Source organism: Pelodiscus sinensis, chromosome 2, assembly GCF_052426305.1.
Source record: "Pelodiscus sinensis isolate ZL-2025 chromosome 2, ASM5242630v1, whole genome shotgun sequence".
Lineage (NCBI taxonomy): Eukaryota > Metazoa > Chordata > Testudines > Trionychidae > Pelodiscus > Pelodiscus sinensis.
Genome location: NC_143053.1, coordinates 103,826,262 through 103,845,082, shown reverse-complemented (window position 1 = coordinate 103,845,082; position 18,821 = coordinate 103,826,262). Strand labels below are relative to the sequence as shown.

The window sequence follows — 18,821 nt, the reverse complement described above, 5'->3', positions numbered from 1 at the left end:
TCTGTATTTTCCAAAGAGGAGGATGACGGTTTAAAATTCTCCAATACTTTGATAATTGCATGTATCACACAAAAAATTTCATAGTGTCATAACTTCTGATTCCTCTGCACATATATACTCACCAATGCTTGCAGACCTAGCCCACAAACAAGGAGTTCATACACTGTTGTTTAAGTATGTCATTTAATTGTGTATGGATACACAAACACTCAGAATTAACCTACCCCTTCAAAACCACAATACTCATGAGTCAAGCACATAATACAATTAACAATAAGAACAGAGCTTTACATTTACCATAGCCACTGAGTTCTACATAAAAATGTAAGGAACAAGCCCCAGTGGAATTCAACCTTGAGCTCCTAGTTAATGAACTGCAAAGAATTTCTCCAGACAGGCACAGTTTGCCTTTCTCTTCCCTTCCCCTTGAAGCCAGAGTTCCTTAACATGCACCTGCCCTGGGGCATCCCTAAGACATGTGCTAGTCTTAGGGATGCCCCAGGCCTGCTCTGAACCACTCAGCTGCTGTTAGCCCACCATCCATTTATAGCACAACTTCAACTGTAGTGAAGTCAACACCCAATATCAATGTAACATTCTAGACATGTATCCTACTTCGTCCTCTCTGATAGTAAATGAGGAGCTGTGTAGAGGGGCTAGGACAAAAATGGCCACGTGGACTGTTGCACTAATTGGAATCTCCCACTTGTATCAGGTGTTTGAATATAGCAGCGGTGTGCAAACCTTGGGCTGTGTTCGTGGTGAGTGACAACGCTGGGCCAGCTGCCATTTTGTTTTCCTGACTTGGTGCCCGACAGAAGCAGTGAGAATGGCAGGGGAGTGGACCGCTGCTTTAATTTAAATGGGACGCAACAAAATGTTCCTGGTGCCTTTCCCCCCCTCCCCCCCCAACCAAAATTTGTTCGGGAATTAAAAAAGGTTGAGCACCACTGGAATATAGACAGTACAAAAAATGTCTAGTCCCAGATGGACGGGATTATATTTCAGCTTCAGGACTGGTGGTTTCTGGGCTGCAGTTGGAAAATAAAATACAAGGTTATGAGATAATAGGCAAAGTCCTTCCATAGAAGGTAGCAGGACAGCAGATGATCTGGTACAGCAGAGCCACTTAGTGCAACACTGATGGCAGATCACTGCAATGCAGTCTGTCTAGCCCAGAGGGCATTGCCCTAATACAAGAGGATTGCATTTATTGTGCAGAGAGTCCTGTGCTAAGTTTTTATCCTTTCTGCTTGCATAAAAGTTGTAGCTCACGGCACCACTATGTTGGTCCTTAGATTTGGTTTAGTTACTTGGGGGCACTTATCAGCCAATATAAGGCTGCTGGAAGCAAGGAATGAGTGTGGTACAAAGATGAACTTAGTTACCTCTGCACCCCCTTCGTACCAGCTCTGGACCAGGATGTCTGACCCATGCTGTTACTGTGTCTAGATGATAAGTGGGTGAGCTGAAGAGCAATGGGTGCTGACTGGAGAGCTTGTTGGCTGCATTAGAAATGTACGTGATAGAAGAGAGGAAGTATATGGGGGATTCTGATCGGCAGGAATATGACAACAGAATTAAAAGTGTTTGTACATGTGCACTTATTTAAGTGTGTAAATTAGGAGAGCTGCACTACTCCTTACGTAGCCAAAAATCTGCTGAAACCAGCCTGCCTCATAAGTTGCCTAAAGTGATGCTAGGTTGATAATGGTTGGTTTGGTTCTCTTCATGCTACTTCACCTATGGAGGGGTTACTTAGCCATCTGACTTCCTTGAATAGAGGATTTTTTTTGTTGGCTTGCAACTCTAAAGCTGTACAGATGGACCATGACAGTTAGTATTCTCTATTCTTTTTACAAACAACCCCAATTATTCCTGCTGCTTACATCGTCTTTTTAGCTACATCCTGTTTGAGCATCTAGTTTGTTAGCATGGCACAGGTAGGAGTGAGGGAGAACAACATAGATATTGGGAGGAGGGGTCCACCACAGAAAACAGACTCGTACCCAAACCCAGCAAAGAACGTTAAAGGGTATACATAAAAAGCCTTCCGCTAAGTCTAGCTTTCACCGAACTTCTCTCAGCCGCTACTACAACTTCTCTCTGCAAAGATACAAAACAGAGGTTAACAAAATTCAACTCTAAGGGGGCTTTGCTGGCATAACTGTATCAGGAGGATCAAGAAGCAACAAGACAAAAGAATCACACGCTCCTGCCCCCAATCAATATAGCTAGTCCCAGCTGAAAGCCCTACCACAGACCAGTCCTATAGCTGGTATTATAGCATATTTATTAAGGGAGTAAACCCTTTCTAGTACACACAAGGCCTGAAAAAGAAAAGGGAACCACTTGCTTGTAGACCAACTTCTCTAATCAATACCATGGCAGCCAGAAATGGTGCTTGCTTCATAAGGGGTTTGTCATGAGAAATGCCCCCTTCTTTTAGGCTGAAAGCAATTAAGATTCCAGCTACTTTTCCTAAAGGCTGTTTGGCTGTGTGAGGTCAACCATCATTTAAGTAAGGACCACTGCAGAGATAAGCAATCATCTCCTCAACTGATTACGGACAAGGAGAGAAAATGGGCAAGAACATAAAGTCCTGAAGTCTATTCACATGACCAACTCAGAGTAAAGGCAAACGAAAAACAAACACATATTGGGTCAGAGGCATGTAGGCAGAGATTGTGTCTCCCTCCAAAAGGCCCATATCTTCATCCAGAGAGAAGTGAGGCATATCCAAGCTCATCAGGGCAAGAACTGGGCCTTCTTTAATGTTTGGCAAGAACTAAGCATATGGCTTTTGCTACCAAAAACCTGTACTAAAATGCAAGACTACATAAATACTGAGCGTAGGCTGTTAGGCTATGTCTATGCTGCAACACCACTTTGGGAAACTGGAGTATCCCAAAATAGCTATCCCGCATCTTCACAGCAAGCCCGTTATTTTGAAATATAATGAGCTCGCTATTCCAACGTTCCTGTAAACGTCATTCCACAGGGAGTAAGGGCCATTTTGGAATAGCGGGTTATTTTGAAATTATAAAATTACTTATTTTGAAATAAGATTGAAAAAAAGATACAAAATGTGCTTAGCTCAAATTGTGTATCTTATTTCAAGCTATGGTGCAGTATAGATGCACCCTTAGGCTACGTCTACACTACAAGGTTTTTACACAAAAATAGCCGTTTTTGCGCAAAACCCCGTGGAGCGTTCACACCTCAAGCACGCTTTTGCGCAAGTAAATTGACAGTAAAATGGAAGAAGGCTTTTTGCGATGTAGGTAAACCTCCTTCTACGAGGCATAACTCCTTTTTGCACTACAGCTGTTGTGCAAAAAGGCATGTGTGGATGCTCTGCTGGGGTTTCTTGTGCAAATAGAGCCTATCCGAAAAAGCAGTGAATGGCAATCAGCGCATCCGTGCAGGTGTGGACATGCTTTTGCGCAAGAAGTTTTTGCATAAGAACTCTTCCTCAAAAGACTTCTTGTGCAAAAACCCTGCAGTGTAGACGTAGCCTTAGAGTATAGTCTAGTGGTAAAAACACAAGACAGAGTCAAGCCTGCAACTGACTTGGGGCAAATTTTTTAAGAGCTAATTTCCATTGCCCATATTGAGATAGCAATGGCCTCTTTGCCTCACTTTACCCACCTATAAAAAGGGGTTAAATATTGGCCCAAAGGGTGACTTAATAGGGAAGCTTGATTAATTTCTGAAAAGCACTTTGAGATCAGCAGAGGAATGATGCTATGTAAAGGCGCTAAGTAGTAAACGCAAATGACACAGACGAGTGTTGGCAAGAAACAAACTGGCAGACGAGTCATTAATTCATTTCTCTCACCTTTCCTTGAGATTTCACAGTGACGATAGCGCTCCCAAATCTTGATCCTTCCTGTAAAATGAGATTCTTCATTATGCTCTGAGAAGATTAATTTAAAAGTTTTTTTTTTTTTTTTAATACTCTTGGCCATTGATTTTCTGGTTACTCACTTCAGGAGAAATTAGTACATATTGTGCCTGAAACAAAAGAAAGAAGTGGAGGGACCATTAGTAGAACCACCTTCTTACAATGTATTTCACTTTCAGGCTAAAGACATGCATTAAAACTGCCTTGCTCCCATATTGCAGAACTCTATGCAAAGTTGCTCACAAACAGACAAAAATTACATGGATTTCAGAACCTGAGTAAGTTTCTGTGTGATAAAGGCAACAAGATGGAGTTTTTACTTAAACTAAACTTCAGGTATTAGTCCATTATTTTCTTTTCAATGGACACAATTCATTGTCATTATGTTTAGAGCCCTGCACAGGTACAAAGCTTACTAGCGACATCTGGGTGTGCAAAAATGAGCTGCAGATATCCGTGGATTTGCAGCAGTGTAATTATGTTGTCTCCTAGTTTTACTCTTTTCTTACCCAGTCTTCAGGACAAGGAGAAATCCATGATTTGCAGTTGTCTGTCACATGACCTGATGTAGTCTCGTTTCCATTATAGATGTAAACACGTCCAGCCTCCCCTCCAAATAGTACAGATGTGATGTCTTCCATTCGCAGAGGAGATGTCACAATAATTTCATCTGCAAGTAATCACAAAGAGAATATGTGTTGTGAAGATGAAATAGTACTAGACCAAAACACAAGAGCTAACATTTATACCGGTCTGTATATGCAACAATATGAACATTAATGACTGATTGTCCATAGTATAGGGATAAAGTGAAAAAGTTCTCTTAATTTATGACTGAATTGTTTGATTTCTGCTATAAAGCTTCTTGGAATGTTTATGTCCATCTATAAAACGGGTTGTGTTTTGAGCTTATATGAAAATGTAGGAGGCAAGTCTATTCTTGCTTCAAATAAAACTCTTCCACACAGTCTAAAATCTTTTTGTTTTACCTAGTCCATCATTGTTCAGGTCACTTAAGTGCACATCTCCTCCAAAGCGAGAGAACCTCCTGTCCCCACTGAAAGTACTGAGCAAAGAAGGGTTGGCACCATGCGTCAAGTCATACATCAGAACATTTCCAGCTTGGTGCAGAACTGAGGATATGAATGCAATCCTGGATGTGCTGTCTGAAAAGTCAAGGTGACAGAATTAGATGTATACACTCGCAGGAATAGGCATGTAGAGTCCGTTATCAAATATATGAACAAAATGAAAACTACTTAACAAAAGTCTGTTCCGTATAAAAAAAATCTTGCCCTAAACCAGGAGTGGGCAGCCCTAAACCAGGCTGGGCGACATTTTGCTGCTAATGACCTCTGCAGGCATGACCCCTGCACTGGCTGCAGTTTGTCGTTCTCAACCAATGGGAGTTGCAGAAAGCAGCGTGGGCCACAGGGACGTGCTGGCCACTGCTTCCTGTGGCTCCCATTAGCCAAGAACCGTGGCCAGTTGGAGCTGCAAGGGACCATGCCTGTGAACATCAGCAAAATGTTTCCTGGCCTGTCAGTGGATCACCCTGATGGCCCAGGTTGCCCACCGCTGCCTTAAACAAGTCTGAGGTTCTAGCAGATGGGGCTGTGCAAAGTATACTGTGCAGTTTAGGACATCTATAGGGAGACCATCATACAGCACATTCATAAATTCAATGTGGCTATTAAGTCAATTTTCTAACTTGCTGTAACTAGCGTTGTCATTCATTCGAGACATAGAAAATCCATAGCTGAAATGTTCCAGTTTCCAGAATAACATACCAGACGTAGGTGCACCCACCACCAACACTTCTCTTGGGATTCCAGCCACAGACACAAAGCCACTGGCCAGTGACGAACCCAGTTTGCCCCTCGCCTGTCAATTCATTAAACACGTTAGTTGCTTCACATAATGCTTCCTTGCGAACTCCCAGCATTCTAAAGAAAAGGTCCTACCATGGCTCCAGTTACAGCAAACCAGCTGTGTGTGCTTGGTGGATTGTATCCATACACCTTTCCAACACTCTGTTTGGTATTCAATGAGATGCAGCTACCCAGACTAGAACACACAATATTATTTTCAGTCAAAGTAGTAACTTATAATATATTTTGTAGATACCTACAGCATTGTTTATGCAGAACATGTTTCAGCGGAAAAAAAGCTTTTTCAAAACAGCTATGAAGGGAAAAGGAGGTAGGATTTTGAATTTACTAGGCCTTGTCTACACTGGCACATTGTGTCACCAAGAACTGCCTTTTGTTGACAAAACAGAGTGTACACACTACAATGCAACTTTTGTGGAGAAAAACACCCAGTTTTGGTGACAAAAAAACTTCTACTCCTGCAATATACTTCTGTCTTTTCCCTTCCTTTTATTGTTGACAAAGAGCCAGTGTGGACTATGTTTTGTCAAGAGACCTGGCTTCCTTAAGTATCCCACAATGCCTGCTGTGATGGCTCTGCTCAGAGTTTTGAGAGATCTCTGCTGCCCTGCAAGCATGCACACCTACCCTTTCAAAGCTCCAGGAAGTATCTGACAGCTGCTTCTTTTGGGGAACAAAGAACAAACCACTGAAATGTTCTATTCTGCCACAGCATCAGGCCAACTGCTTCTACAGGGGGAGGGCTGGAGAGGCTGCTGTGCTGCTTTGACATTCCTTAGCATGGAGATCTCACAGAACTAGGAAAGAATCCCAAGAAGCACAGGGATCAGCTCTGCCTTCCCACAACATTGTGCTATGGGATGCTTACCCACATAGTTTTGTTCTTATCTGTTGTCAGGGTACTAGCTATGTGGCTATGAAATGCCAATAATGGGAGGTAGGAAAACTGGTTTTCACTTTTGGTTATTTTTGCATGTCGACAGCACTTTGATCACCAAGCTTTTTCAATGTAGACACAGCCTCGGTGTGAGGTTCTCTCTTAATATGACATATTATTGTCCACAAAGCATAGAGTTACATAGTTAATTACTGAAACAATATTGATCTATTGTAGATCTTAAAGACTAAAAAAAACCCATAGGTTGTGAAAGGAACTGTTACAAACATGTGCAACAGCCAAATAAAAGGGCAACGCACCCAAGACATCTCTTCCAGGTAGGGCTGCCAATCAACAGCAAGGTTTTGTTCTCTAGTTGATGGCTGGCAAGTGAATATCCAAACCAGGCATGGTTCTTTTCCCCCTTCACCATCCAATTGGCATCCTCTACTGATATCAGCCCTACCAGAAAGAATCAAATCAGACAAGGGTTAAGTTAGGATGTTCACTGAGGCTAGAATATTCATTATCAGTTTCTGGAATAGTCCACATTTCAATCTAGCAATAGACACTGGTTTGATCTGGTTACTTGTCCCATGGTATGGTACAGTTACCTCTAATTTCATAATACACTATGTTTGGTGGCAAAGCAGTACTCAAAAGCTGTGTTTGGTAGTGAAATCTTGGCTCTAAGTCATTCAGACACAACCTATGGGATGCTTCAACTTCTAACAGGAGATAACGAACTAGTTTTAGTGGAACTGAAATGTCTTCACTAGAACTAAGAAAAAACTGAAGCCATTTATCAGAACCCAAAATGCTTAGGGAGTTCATATAAATGTGATCTTAATTCAAATCACTCCTGGGTTTTGGTTTTACACAGCCTTCAGCTGACAAGGTTTTGTGAATTCAAAAGCATTTCCCAATTGCTTCCATCCTTATTTGATATAGATATAGGTCAAAATTAGTACAAGATAACTAAAAGCTTTCCCCACCCACAAACACCAGTTGGAAAACAATGAGACTCTTGGATTATGCAATAACCAAACCTCACCCGATGAAGTTTTGCACCTCTACATATTCACTCTCATTTTCTCCAACTCTGGGCTCGTTTCTTTTTCTGGGTCACCTCTGCTCTCACGAGGGCTATAAGTGATTAGTCAAGTAGTCAGCTATCCGATAAATCTAGACTTATCAGATAGTTGAGTCACTACTTGACTACTCGCTTTCCCCTACTCTTGCTGCCTCTGATACAGAGGCAGTAAGGGGGAGGGGAGCAGGAGCCAGTGCTGGGGGGAGCTGGCTTAAAATCCAGTTCCTCACAGCACTGTCTCTGTGGTGGTGGGGGAGAAGGCAGGGGAGGCAGAGGTGCAGCAGGGGTATGTCCAGGACCCAGCGTGAGCCTTATCGACTAATCATGCAATCAATACAAATTGTTATCAACTACACGATTAGTCAGATACCCACTTCTTAACATCCTTACCTCTCACCCCACAATAATCCAGTGTGACTCTTACCCTTTCGTTACAGGGCTCACTTGCAGAATTCCCCTTTTAGGAGCTCTTAGTATGGCATAAATAAGGTCTTTTGTGATACTTTCAGGCCCTTGTCAATTTGAAAAAAAAGAAACAATTAAACTATCACTGCCTGGCAGCACTCATTGCTAAATATTTCTTCCATACTGACAAGACATTCATTTCTGTTTCACAGCCAGGTTCTGTTCTCTGAAAGCACTAAATAGTTCTTACTATTGACTTTAATAGCATTTACTATTCACATGAGTAAAGTTATACACATGCTCAAGTGCTTGCAGATCTAGGGTCTAAATGTTTACAAGAGAACTGTATTCCCCTACCTCCATTCTTATGAAGAACAGTTCTGTTTACCTTGATTTAGGAACTATACACACTAACCTTGGAATTAATACTCATACAATTAGGCTGAGGTATGTGCAAAATTGTTTACCTACCATACAAGGCACAGACAAAATCACTGCATTAGTAGACTGACTTTTGTTAATCAATCATCAAATCCTCAGAAATACAGGAGCAAATTAATTTTAAATTTTCTTCAGCTGGGACAGCAGATATCCAGGTACAGCAATACAATACTAGAAACTAGTTTTACATATTTATTTCTTTACTTCCAAAGCACACACAAACCTTCCAAGAATCTGAGACAATTAATAGGTTGTTTGGGTTTCACATAACAAAGGATTCAAATTAAAAGTGTCACAGCAAGAACACAAATATAGCCATGTAAAATATGGACATGTCAATTTATTCAGTATCACCTTTGTCACTCCAGCTAAAGTGTGAATAAAATGCAACTACAAATCCTCTCTGCTTTCCACCGCCAGGTGCATATGGAGAACCGGCAACCAGATCAGACTTTCCATCCCCATTAATATCAGCAGCCAGCAGTGACCAGCCAAGGTTACAGAATGTGTGCTGCAAGAGGCAATATCTCAATCAAAACTCAGAGGCGAAGGCAGCATTGTAATTGTCTCCTTGCTTTGTTGCATTGCTTTAAATCCCTTCTAAGAGTTAATGTTGAATATTCCTATCAAACATGCTTCCATCTTGTAACCAAGTTGTTTATTTTTTATAAAAACCAATTGGAGAACAGGGAGTCCATTTCTTAGCACTTCTTGCTCTGCTGGAAAACATGCTCCCTCCTCCTCCCACTCCCCACAACTGACATTCCACACAGAGACAAGCCAGATGTAAAACAAAGCATTTGTTTTTATCTGTGGCCTCTTACAAATGAAAAATTAGATACAGGGACTGATTTTGATATCCTTTCTCTTGAAGAATAGGGGACGAGCAATGCCCCAGATCCTTAAAAGTAGTTTAAGCATTATCCCCAGTAATGGTAGCTTGAGTGTAGCATTGTAGACACACTGTTTTCCCCCATTCTGCCTCTTCCTGACATTTGACTTTTGGTCTACTATCCAAAAGTATATGGTAGTAAAACTGAACCTCTGCTTCTGGACAACTCTAGGGGTACGGCTACACTGGGGAGGGGAAGGGGGAGGAAAAAGTCGGAAGAGGTATGCAAATAGCACTTGTATTTGCATACCTTCTTCCGTTTTTTTCCCCCCCAGAAGAGGCTTTTCCACAATTTGGCCTCATCTACATGGGGCCAAATGTCAGAAAGAAACCTCTCTTTCGAAAGCCCCCATAAACCTCATTTTACGAGGAAGAAGGGGGCTTTAGAAAGAGGGGAGAGGGTTCCGACATTTGGCCCTGCGTAGACGGGGCCAAATGGCAGAAAAGCCTCTTCCAAGGAGGAAAAAGAAGGTGGTATGCAAATACAAGCACTATTTGCATACCTCTTCCGAAAAAAACCCACAAGCTGTGTCTACACTGCACCCCTTTTCCGGAAAAGGGATGCAGATTAGACACTTCAGAATTGCAAATCCGTGGGGGATTTAAATATCTCCCGCGGCATTTGCATTTACATGGCTGCCGCTTTTTTCCGGCTTGGGGATAAGCCGGAATAAAAGCGCTAGTCTAGACACGATTCTCCGGAAAATAAGCCCTTTTCCGGAGGATTTCTTATTCCTACTTCAAGTGTAGACACAGCCACAGAGTCTAGGTCTGCAGAGTGTGGGCAGCTGATCTTAACACAAGCCTCATGAAAAAGGCTGTGTACACAGCTATTATTACACCTATCAGAAAAAATTTAAGACAACAGTTTCCTTGTCACGTGAACTATGCCGCGATTGCTTTCTACTGCAGCTGTGGTCCCTGTGCAACTAAAAATTAGTTTGCTTATCTCATATGCATCCTCCAGAGAATAGTCTGAAGGGATGGGACAATACAGAATAAAATGGTACAGTGACCTGCCCCACTCCTTCAGTCCCCGGTTCTGAACTTTTACTAGAAGGAAGGACAATTTAAAATATACCTGGCAAGTTATGGTAATGTTTGGCCAAGATGACAGGCCTCTTCCTGCAGTGCCCAAATATACATACACAGCACCCTAAACAGTGGAGGGGAAACATTTTGAAAACACATGTCAGTGTCAAATACGGACTTAATATTACAAGTTGGAGAATCTATTAACTCTGTAAGGACCATTAGTTAGAGAAATGCAGCCTAACCATCAGAGCCCTCCCAGTATATTGAGTCTTCTACCCCAAACCTAAGAACTAAATTCAATGGCCAATAATTGATCTAGATCTGGGGCTCTAGATCTGAGAAGGAAACCAGCATGCTTGTTACAACAAGTAAGGAAGTTTTCATTATGTTACTTAACAAGGATAATAGGCAATATTAATGTAAATAAAGCATTCATATAACTTCAATTCACAGTAACTTAATGCAATGGCACAGATTTTAGGCAACAAGAGATGGGTAGTATCAAATTTTCCAAACTTGGAAGCCTAATGATGTAAGCACTTAAGTCCATATTTAGGCAACTAAAAATAAGCCCCACCTGATTTTCCAAAAGTGCTAAGCAGCTGGAACACCCATTGACTTAAAAGGGGGCTGTTTGGGTGCATTTCTGAACTGTTTAGGCACCCAAACATAGATCAACATGCCTAAGTTGAGGCAATCAGGGTTTGAACATTTGGGCTGTAGTTTGTTTCAGACACTTTAAAAAAAGCAATATTAGCAACCAAGTAAAACACAGCAGCCATTATCCTGGAAGAATATAGGACAGATCAGATGCAGTCTGTTAGCTCTGTCAGTGGTGGGTAAAAGCATAGGTGCTGGAATTAGAAGTGTGGGGGGTCTTCAGCACCCCCTGGCTTGAAATGGTTTCCACTAAATACCAGGTTTCCAGTTTGGTACAACAGCTGTACACCCCCACTGTAAAAACTGTCCCAGAACCCCTTGGTGAGAGTGGCCTATATAGGCAGTGTATGTATAGGTAAAGTAAAAGTATTGACCGGGTCTGTAATGTAAAACAACTTAGCATAATTAATGAAGGCCTGCGGTTTTGCTTGACATAAAATCACTTGCATGTCAGTTACTTAAGTCACAAGATGCAACAGCAGTAAATAAGACAGTCATCTGACTTACGTGAAATGAGAAACCACCTGCACTACTGATACTTTGAGAAGGTATGTTTAAACAGTATGTGTAAAATGTTCAACTGAAACTTACAAGGTTTGACAGCAGTAATATAGCAGCTGACTGGCGTAAATGCTCATGAATATGATGTACCCAGTTAATTAGCCTATAGAAACCAGGAACTCCAACATAAGTAATTTGTGAAAGTTCAGACAAGGAAAAGGGGCTAAAACTTTTATGACAATGTATAAGATACAGTGGGAGTCAGTGTAACATGGTATATAAAATAGGGCTTTTCAAAGCTGGGTGTCAGTCCCACCCAGGTAAGCCTCTGGTGGGCCGCAAGACGCTTTGTTTATCTAAGTGTCCATAGGCACAGAGCCTTGCAGCTCCCATTGACTGCAGTTTGCTGTTTCCCACTAAGGGGAACTGTGGGAAGCATCGGACAAGCCCACACCATTTCCTGCAGCTCCCCTTAGCTGGAAACAGCAAACTGCAGCCAATGGGAGATGGGAGGCTCCATCCTATGGACACTTAGATAAACATAGCATCTTGCGGCCCGCAAGCGGCTTGCCCGGATGGACCCACGACCCAGCTTTGAAAACCCCCGATATAAAAGAGGTTTCCCTGCCTGTGTGCTGAGAGAGACACCAGCATGAATATGACCACCTATTAACACCTTATTAAGCAGTAGCTTGCCTACTTCAGTACTCCCAGAAAAAGATGATGCGAGCAGTACAAATGCTGGGCATTCTGTATCATCTCTCTCTCCTTTGCTATCCTGTAGCCTGTATGATCTTGTTTGGCTTGTTAATAAATTGCCAATGAGATTAAAAGTATCTGTCTCTCAGTTTCTTCAGTCATATGATGATCTCACTAATGAAGCTGATCTGAAGACCAAAACCTCTTAGACTAAAGAAGACTTAACCTCAGTATTGTAGATTAGGTACACCTTAGCCAAGAGGTCTCCAATTTCTCACATGTACCCACAAACAGATTTCCCGAAAGATTCCTCATCCTTACACCAGGTCAATGCCACCAATCTGTTTCCAATTTAGAACAGTTAGGCATGGAAATGCCTAGGGCGTGGGTGGTTTGATACACAGCTATCGACAAGTCAATGGACCCAATGATTACACATCCCAGAGTTCAGAAAACAAGATCCATATGGGAACTGCCAGCAAGCCCCCTTCTACCTTATTCACACTGAGTTATGTGAGAGGTTCTCCCTTGGTGCTATTACATGGAACAAGATGTTTTAAATAAAGGGCTCTTACTGTATAAGTGAGATCCCTTGATCCTTCCGAAGGTGCTCCGACAGCTATGTCTGGTACTCCATCTGCATTGAAGTCCAGTATTGCTATGGCAGAACCAAACCTGCCTGAAGGCTGAGAAATCACATGTTACTCTCATGCAGCTAAATGACATTTAAAAACAATAAAGATAAAATCTTTGCATCTGCCTCTTTAAGATTGTGCAGAACAAACATCGTATGAAATAGCTGAAAATCCAGAACTGACAAAAAACAATCTCAATTCTTAGACTGTCAATATTATTTATTCTTAAAAGAGCAGCTGAATAAGCAGATGTACTGTACAAATGTTCAGTACCAATATCTGCAGCGAGTTCATGCAAAAGTGGGGTATTTTTGTTTTGAGAGCAAGAGGGGAATTTTTTGTAAAAAATTACGTTTGGTTTATGTTTGATTTCAGCTCGCTATGACAGTCTCTTTATGACAGTGTTTTGCTACATCCTCTTCTCAGATCTTGTTTGTCATTTAAATGATGCTTAGACAGCTCATGACAAACACATTTGCTTTACAAACAGTTCTACTTAGTGTGTGCATGGGTTTTGCAGTTTCTTAATAAGATGCTTACACCAAACCATGATATAGATCTGACTCAGTGTATCATCTAGCTGTACTGGTCAGGATGAAGCCAAAGTCATGGCCCTCTGTCACATTCGGGCACAGCATTTCACATAAACCATTTGCATGGTTAATAAACTGCCCTATTAGAGAGCCTAACAGAAACTAATTACTTTGATGCAACTTCCTGTTCTGTTTTGTATCCTAAGGAGATGTGAATCCACAAAGAATACCCAGAATAGGTACGTGGGAGAATTCCTGCCTTTCCTAAACACATACTGCACTTAAACAATCCTCCCCATGCTCAGGATTGGGGAAATAGGCACTGAGCTCTCAAGACCCAACTTCATAAATTGTGGTTCCTCTAACTTATGCTTAAGTACTATTTTAGATACTACAGAGAGAGGCACCATAAAAAAACTAAGATAAAGAGCTCTAGTGTGTGCAGAAAGAAGCAAAGAGCAGTTTTCAGGATGGCCTGGTAGCCATTTCCAAATCCCAAGACATGGATGGACTCCATATTGGTGTCAGTTAAGGGTCTCAGTTTATGTTAGTGTTAAGTTGACTGGTGAAAAGAAGAATAAACTGATCATCTTTAACTCAGCCACATGCACCTTTTATAATAACGGGTTGTTTTCATTTAAATGAACATAACATCCTGGTTTATAGGAGAGACATTTCAGAAACACTGAAAAGTATACGTGAGAAAAAATTAATGGCACCATTGATCAGTGAAGGAAAGGATAAAGGGCACTGATGTTTTAACACACAAAAAAGGGTAAAATTGTTTTAAATGTCTGACTTGATTCCCCACCTGACAACCCTCCAGTACTTGATCCGCTTCCTTGTCTAGATCCATGTTTACTGGAGGCAAACCTGATAGATTACTGTAGACTATGTACACCCTTCCTATCTGAACATGGCCCAATCTGCTGTATCCTGGTGCTCCAACCACTAGATCCTCAGAACCATCTTGGTTTAAGTCACCTGAGGTCATTGCCCTGTGTGCAAAGGAGAAAACAAAAGCATAGCACCAATAACCACAGTGTTTATATTTGCTGAACCACTGACATTTCAAAGCTAACTGGCCACTTTCACCACCTCTTAATCCTAAGGCTCTACAAAGTTATTTTCCAAGTGATTTAAGTTTGACTCTCAGAACAATTCTCTTGAACTAAACAAATCAGAGCTGTGAGGTCCAGCTTCCATTAATTAACACTGCTGTAATCTGCATGGAGAGCCACTAAAAAGTCTTATTTACTGAATTGTAGCACTGGGCAGCCACCATGCAGCCTCAAACACAGAAACAAAGGAGAACAACAGACTGCTGCGCACAACTTCTGGTCATTTGACTTGGTTTGATGAGCCTCTCAGTTACTTGATGGAGATCACAGAGGCTGATAGAGAAAAACAAACTGGCATATATTTACTAAATTAATTTAATATCTGGGAAAATTGCCAGATGAAAAGCCCTAGAGACTGCTTCGAAGCAGATATAGCAAGACTAGCAGCATAGTAAACTTCCTCCATCTCTCTCCTCCACTGTATGACTGCCATAATGAGGATGGATTCTCTTCTGGAGAAGAGAGAGGGTAGGTATCATTCTCCATGCTGATGCAGCTTAGGGTTTCTCCACTAAAAATACTACCAAGAACACCAATTAGCATCAATTGGGACAATCCATTCATGTCACATAGGCTATTAAATGGTCATCAGATGGTTCCAAGCCATGTTGTTCAGATCCAAATCAAATCTGAATCCAAGCTTTCCCAACAATTGTACATAATCAGATTTAGAGCCTTGGTCTTGTTCATTAGACAGGGCTAGCCACAAAGTTTGGATCCAGTTCTGAACATTTGGAAGCACTAGGGTTATCTGGAACCCAGATTCTTGCTCTGGATCAAACTCTGATCCTCAGCGGGGTTGGCAGCTACCAGGGGCCTCCAGCAAGGTGTGGCAGGGCCTCATGTGGAAGAGGCAGGGCCAAGTAGCCAGCCCTCCACACCACCCGGAATGCAGTGTGCCCCTCCCAGCCCTTAGTGCCATGCTGAGTACCTGGCACAGAGCTCCAACAGCAATTCAAAGGTGCCTGGGTCTCTGGCCACTACCACAGTAATGGCAATGAGGGCCTTGGGCCCTACAGCAACCATTGTCCGGCCTGGTGATCATGACTTTCAATCAGTATGGATGTGGTCAGCTGTAAACCAGGGTCTCAGTCAAAAAAGGCTCCGTATCTCAAACCTCTCACAGCACCGCCAACCCAAAGTAAGTTGTTCTTCAGCTGCCAGGATTTTGGTTAATGTGGCCCATAGCTGTACCTTTAAAATCTCTCCAAGGAACAAAGATGTAATACATCAGCTGCTGTTTAGCACATTCACAAATGAAGAGCGAAAGGAGAAAGAAAACTGCACCAACCATCCAAGTCTGGCATAGGGTGATTTCAGAAAGTACGAGGCTGTGGGTTTGGAGATGTGGTTAGAAGGTTGCTGATAAGCAACTGCTAACATTTTCCTGATATTCTTTGAAAAAGCACTGTTGATAAAGCGAAGAGACTTCTGAAAGAAAGAATTTAAGAAATTTGGGAATAGTAATACAACATACACGAACACCCACAGTATATTTTGCTTAGTAGTGGACTTTTTGAACAAATAAGGTCTTGATCCAAAGCCTGTGCAGGTCAGTTGGAGTTTTCACATTGATTTCAGTGGACTTTGGATCAGCTCCTAAATTCTGCTTCAGAATAAGGCAGAACCCTAATAAATCCTAGCACAGCTTACCATAAATACACTACTGCACTATGAGTAGGGTTCCTTCTTATCCCATGAGGGTGACCAGCTGTTGCTATGATCCATGAATATTAGAGACATACTATAATATCACTACAATATCATCATCATCATCGTTATAATATCATTATAACCATACAACAGCTGTTCCCAGGTGTGGAAAATACTATCATCCTGTCTGGGGACCCTGCTCCATCCTGCGGTGTACCAGACTAAGGAATTGAAACAATTTATGGCAGATCCAAATTTTGCATGGTCCATCTATCATCCCTTCCAATATCTATTTTAAAAGACTTACCGTTGCCAAGGATTGCATATTGAAATAAACACCTTTCTCTGTATAGTTTATATTCTTTTCAATTGTCTTTGTAAGCGAAGAAGTCACGTTCTTATGCTGTTCCTTTTTGGATTGTTTAATTCTGTTCAGATAAAGAGGCAGTAATAATTAGAAATATTGCTGAGATAAACAAGATAAACCCATTAAGTGCAATTTAATGACTGGGCTGACTAAGATGACACAACAAGAAAAGCTGAAGATCATGCCACATGCCATTCAGATAATAAGACTGTATTACCAGGTTCACCTCTGAGTTACATCAGTTTAGCTCCATTGAAATCAGTGCAACTATATCAGTTAGCACTAACTGAGAATCTAGTCCTGGAGTAGAGATTTTCCAAAAAGGAGAAGTGATGGAGCTGGACAGTTCACCCATGTATAGTAAACTTCCGATAATCCGGCACCTTTAGGACGCAGGGGGTGCCGGATTATCAAATATGCTGGACTATCAGAAGGGGGGGCTATGAGGGGTCTGGGGTGGGGGGGATGCCAACCCAGACCCGTAACAGCCCCCCCTTCCGATAGTCTGGCTCTGCCCCAGGCATCCCTGATTCAGCCGCTGCTGGTCAGTTTCAGCAGAGCAGCTGGAGTGCAGCCGGGTTGGTCTGGTAGCACTGACCGTTGGCGCTGCGAGACCAACCCGGCAGCACCCCAGCTGCTCTTGGGGATGCCTGGGGCAGAGCAGCTGGGGTGCTGTGGGGTTGGTCCTGCAGCGCCGCTCCTGGGCGCTACTGGAGCAACCCGGCAGCACCATAGCTGCTCTGTTCCAGGTGTCCCCAAGTCAGCTGCTGCTGAAACTGACCAGCGGCTGACTCCGGGAAGCCGGGGCAGAGCAGCTCTGCCTCAGGCTTCCTGGAGTCAGCCGCTGGTCAGTTTCAGCAGCAGCTGAATCGGGGATAGCTGGGGTGCTGCCGGTTTGGTCCCGCAGCCCCGAGGGGCAGCGCTAGGGGACCTACCCGGCGGCACTCCAGCTGCTCTGCCCCTGGCTTCCCCGATTCAGCCGCTGGTCAGTTTTAGCAGCGGCTGAATCAGGGAAGCTGGGGGCAGAGCAGCTCCAATGGTCCGGCTGCCCGGAGCACTTCCGGGTTCCTGATGGTGCCGGACCATCAGGAGTGCCGGACCATCAGGAGTGCCGGACCATCGGAGTTTTACTGTAATTGGATTTCCACACTCATGGATGTGTCTTCCTTCAGAGGTAAATCTTTGCAGCTTTCAGGATTATACTCACATGTCACTGTTCTTATGTTCTCCATTGCACTCTATGAATAGAGGGTTCTCAGGTATGAAGCAGCCACTGGAGAAATATTGAAAACACAGTTTTTCTTTTGAATATTTATTCTAACGAAAGTTAAATCAAATGAAAATCTGGGATGTGAGGTCATTTCCCTCAGTAGGTCCCTGCTTATTCAAAATTAAGGTATCATTACATTCTTAGAACAGGGCTACTCAACCTTGGAAGCCCCAGCGGCCACAATGATACCGCACATGCTGAGGGCTGCAACTTAAGTGTGGTTGCATATACATGCAAATATATGTGGAAATATATGCAAATAGCTTCTTTCACACTGACGGGCATGAATACAAAGCACTTCCCACAATGCCCCAGCGCTCCCAGCACCTCTTCCCTGGGGGTTAGAAATGCCGACACCCTGTACTGTCTGTCCCAGCCAGCCCGTCCACTTGTGTCTTTCAATGCTCACCCTGCCTGGGAGACATCTTGACGCTGTGGACCGTGTTCCTAGTAGAGACCATGTTCAAATGATCTCACCCGCAGGCGTGTTGAGCCCCACTTAAACCCAAACCACACCATAGGCTGCAAACAAACAGACCACAGGCCCCACGTTGAGTAGCCCTGCCTTAGAAATTCCTTTATTTTTCTAAAATTATTGATGAATTATTTAGAATCCAGAAGAATGTTTTGTGTTTATGTAACAACTTATTTTGGCACTAATAACCTGCTAATCCTTATAAGATAAAGTGCTTTTAATTAAAGTGACATTTTTGGAACACACAACACAAAGTTTGTATGGTACAATATTTCCAAAGCTACTTTCCAATACATAAACTAACAATATAATTGCTTTAGATTTGCCCTTCATAGATGGGGTTGTGAAGCAATCTGGGCAAAGGT

The 18,821-nt window shown here is 42.6% G+C and overlaps 1 protein-coding gene across 1 annotated transcript in view; it reads right to left on the bottom strand.

Annotated features, from left to right (window-relative positions):
- Positions 1-487: 487 nt before the first annotated feature.
- Positions 488-18,821, bottom strand: part of GPLD1 (glycosylphosphatidylinositol specific phospholipase D1) — a 35,161-nt gene continuing 16,827 nt past the window's right edge. Inside the window, exons 11-25 of the mRNA XM_006133992.5 lie at positions 17,919-17,984; positions 16,652-16,772; positions 15,983-16,122; positions 14,382-14,568; positions 12,978-13,088; positions 10,589-10,663; positions 8,970-9,126; positions 6,997-7,138; positions 5,872-5,974; positions 5,698-5,791; positions 4,897-5,073; positions 4,417-4,577; positions 3,991-4,017; positions 3,842-3,892; positions 488-2,106 (exon numbers count right to left, since the gene is read on the bottom strand). Coding sequence (XP_006134054.3) covers positions 2,029-2,106; positions 3,842-3,892; positions 3,991-4,017; positions 4,417-4,577; positions 4,897-5,073; positions 5,698-5,791; positions 5,872-5,974; positions 6,997-7,138; positions 8,970-9,126; positions 10,589-10,663; positions 12,978-13,088; positions 14,382-14,568; positions 15,983-16,122; positions 16,652-16,772; positions 17,919-17,984 — 1,690 coding nt within the window. The 3' untranslated portion in view covers positions 488-2,028. The remainder of the gene's footprint in view (positions 2,107-3,841; positions 3,893-3,990; positions 4,018-4,416; positions 4,578-4,896; positions 5,074-5,697; positions 5,792-5,871; positions 5,975-6,996; positions 7,139-8,969; positions 9,127-10,588; positions 10,664-12,977; positions 13,089-14,381; positions 14,569-15,982; positions 16,123-16,651; positions 16,773-17,918; positions 17,985-18,821) is intronic.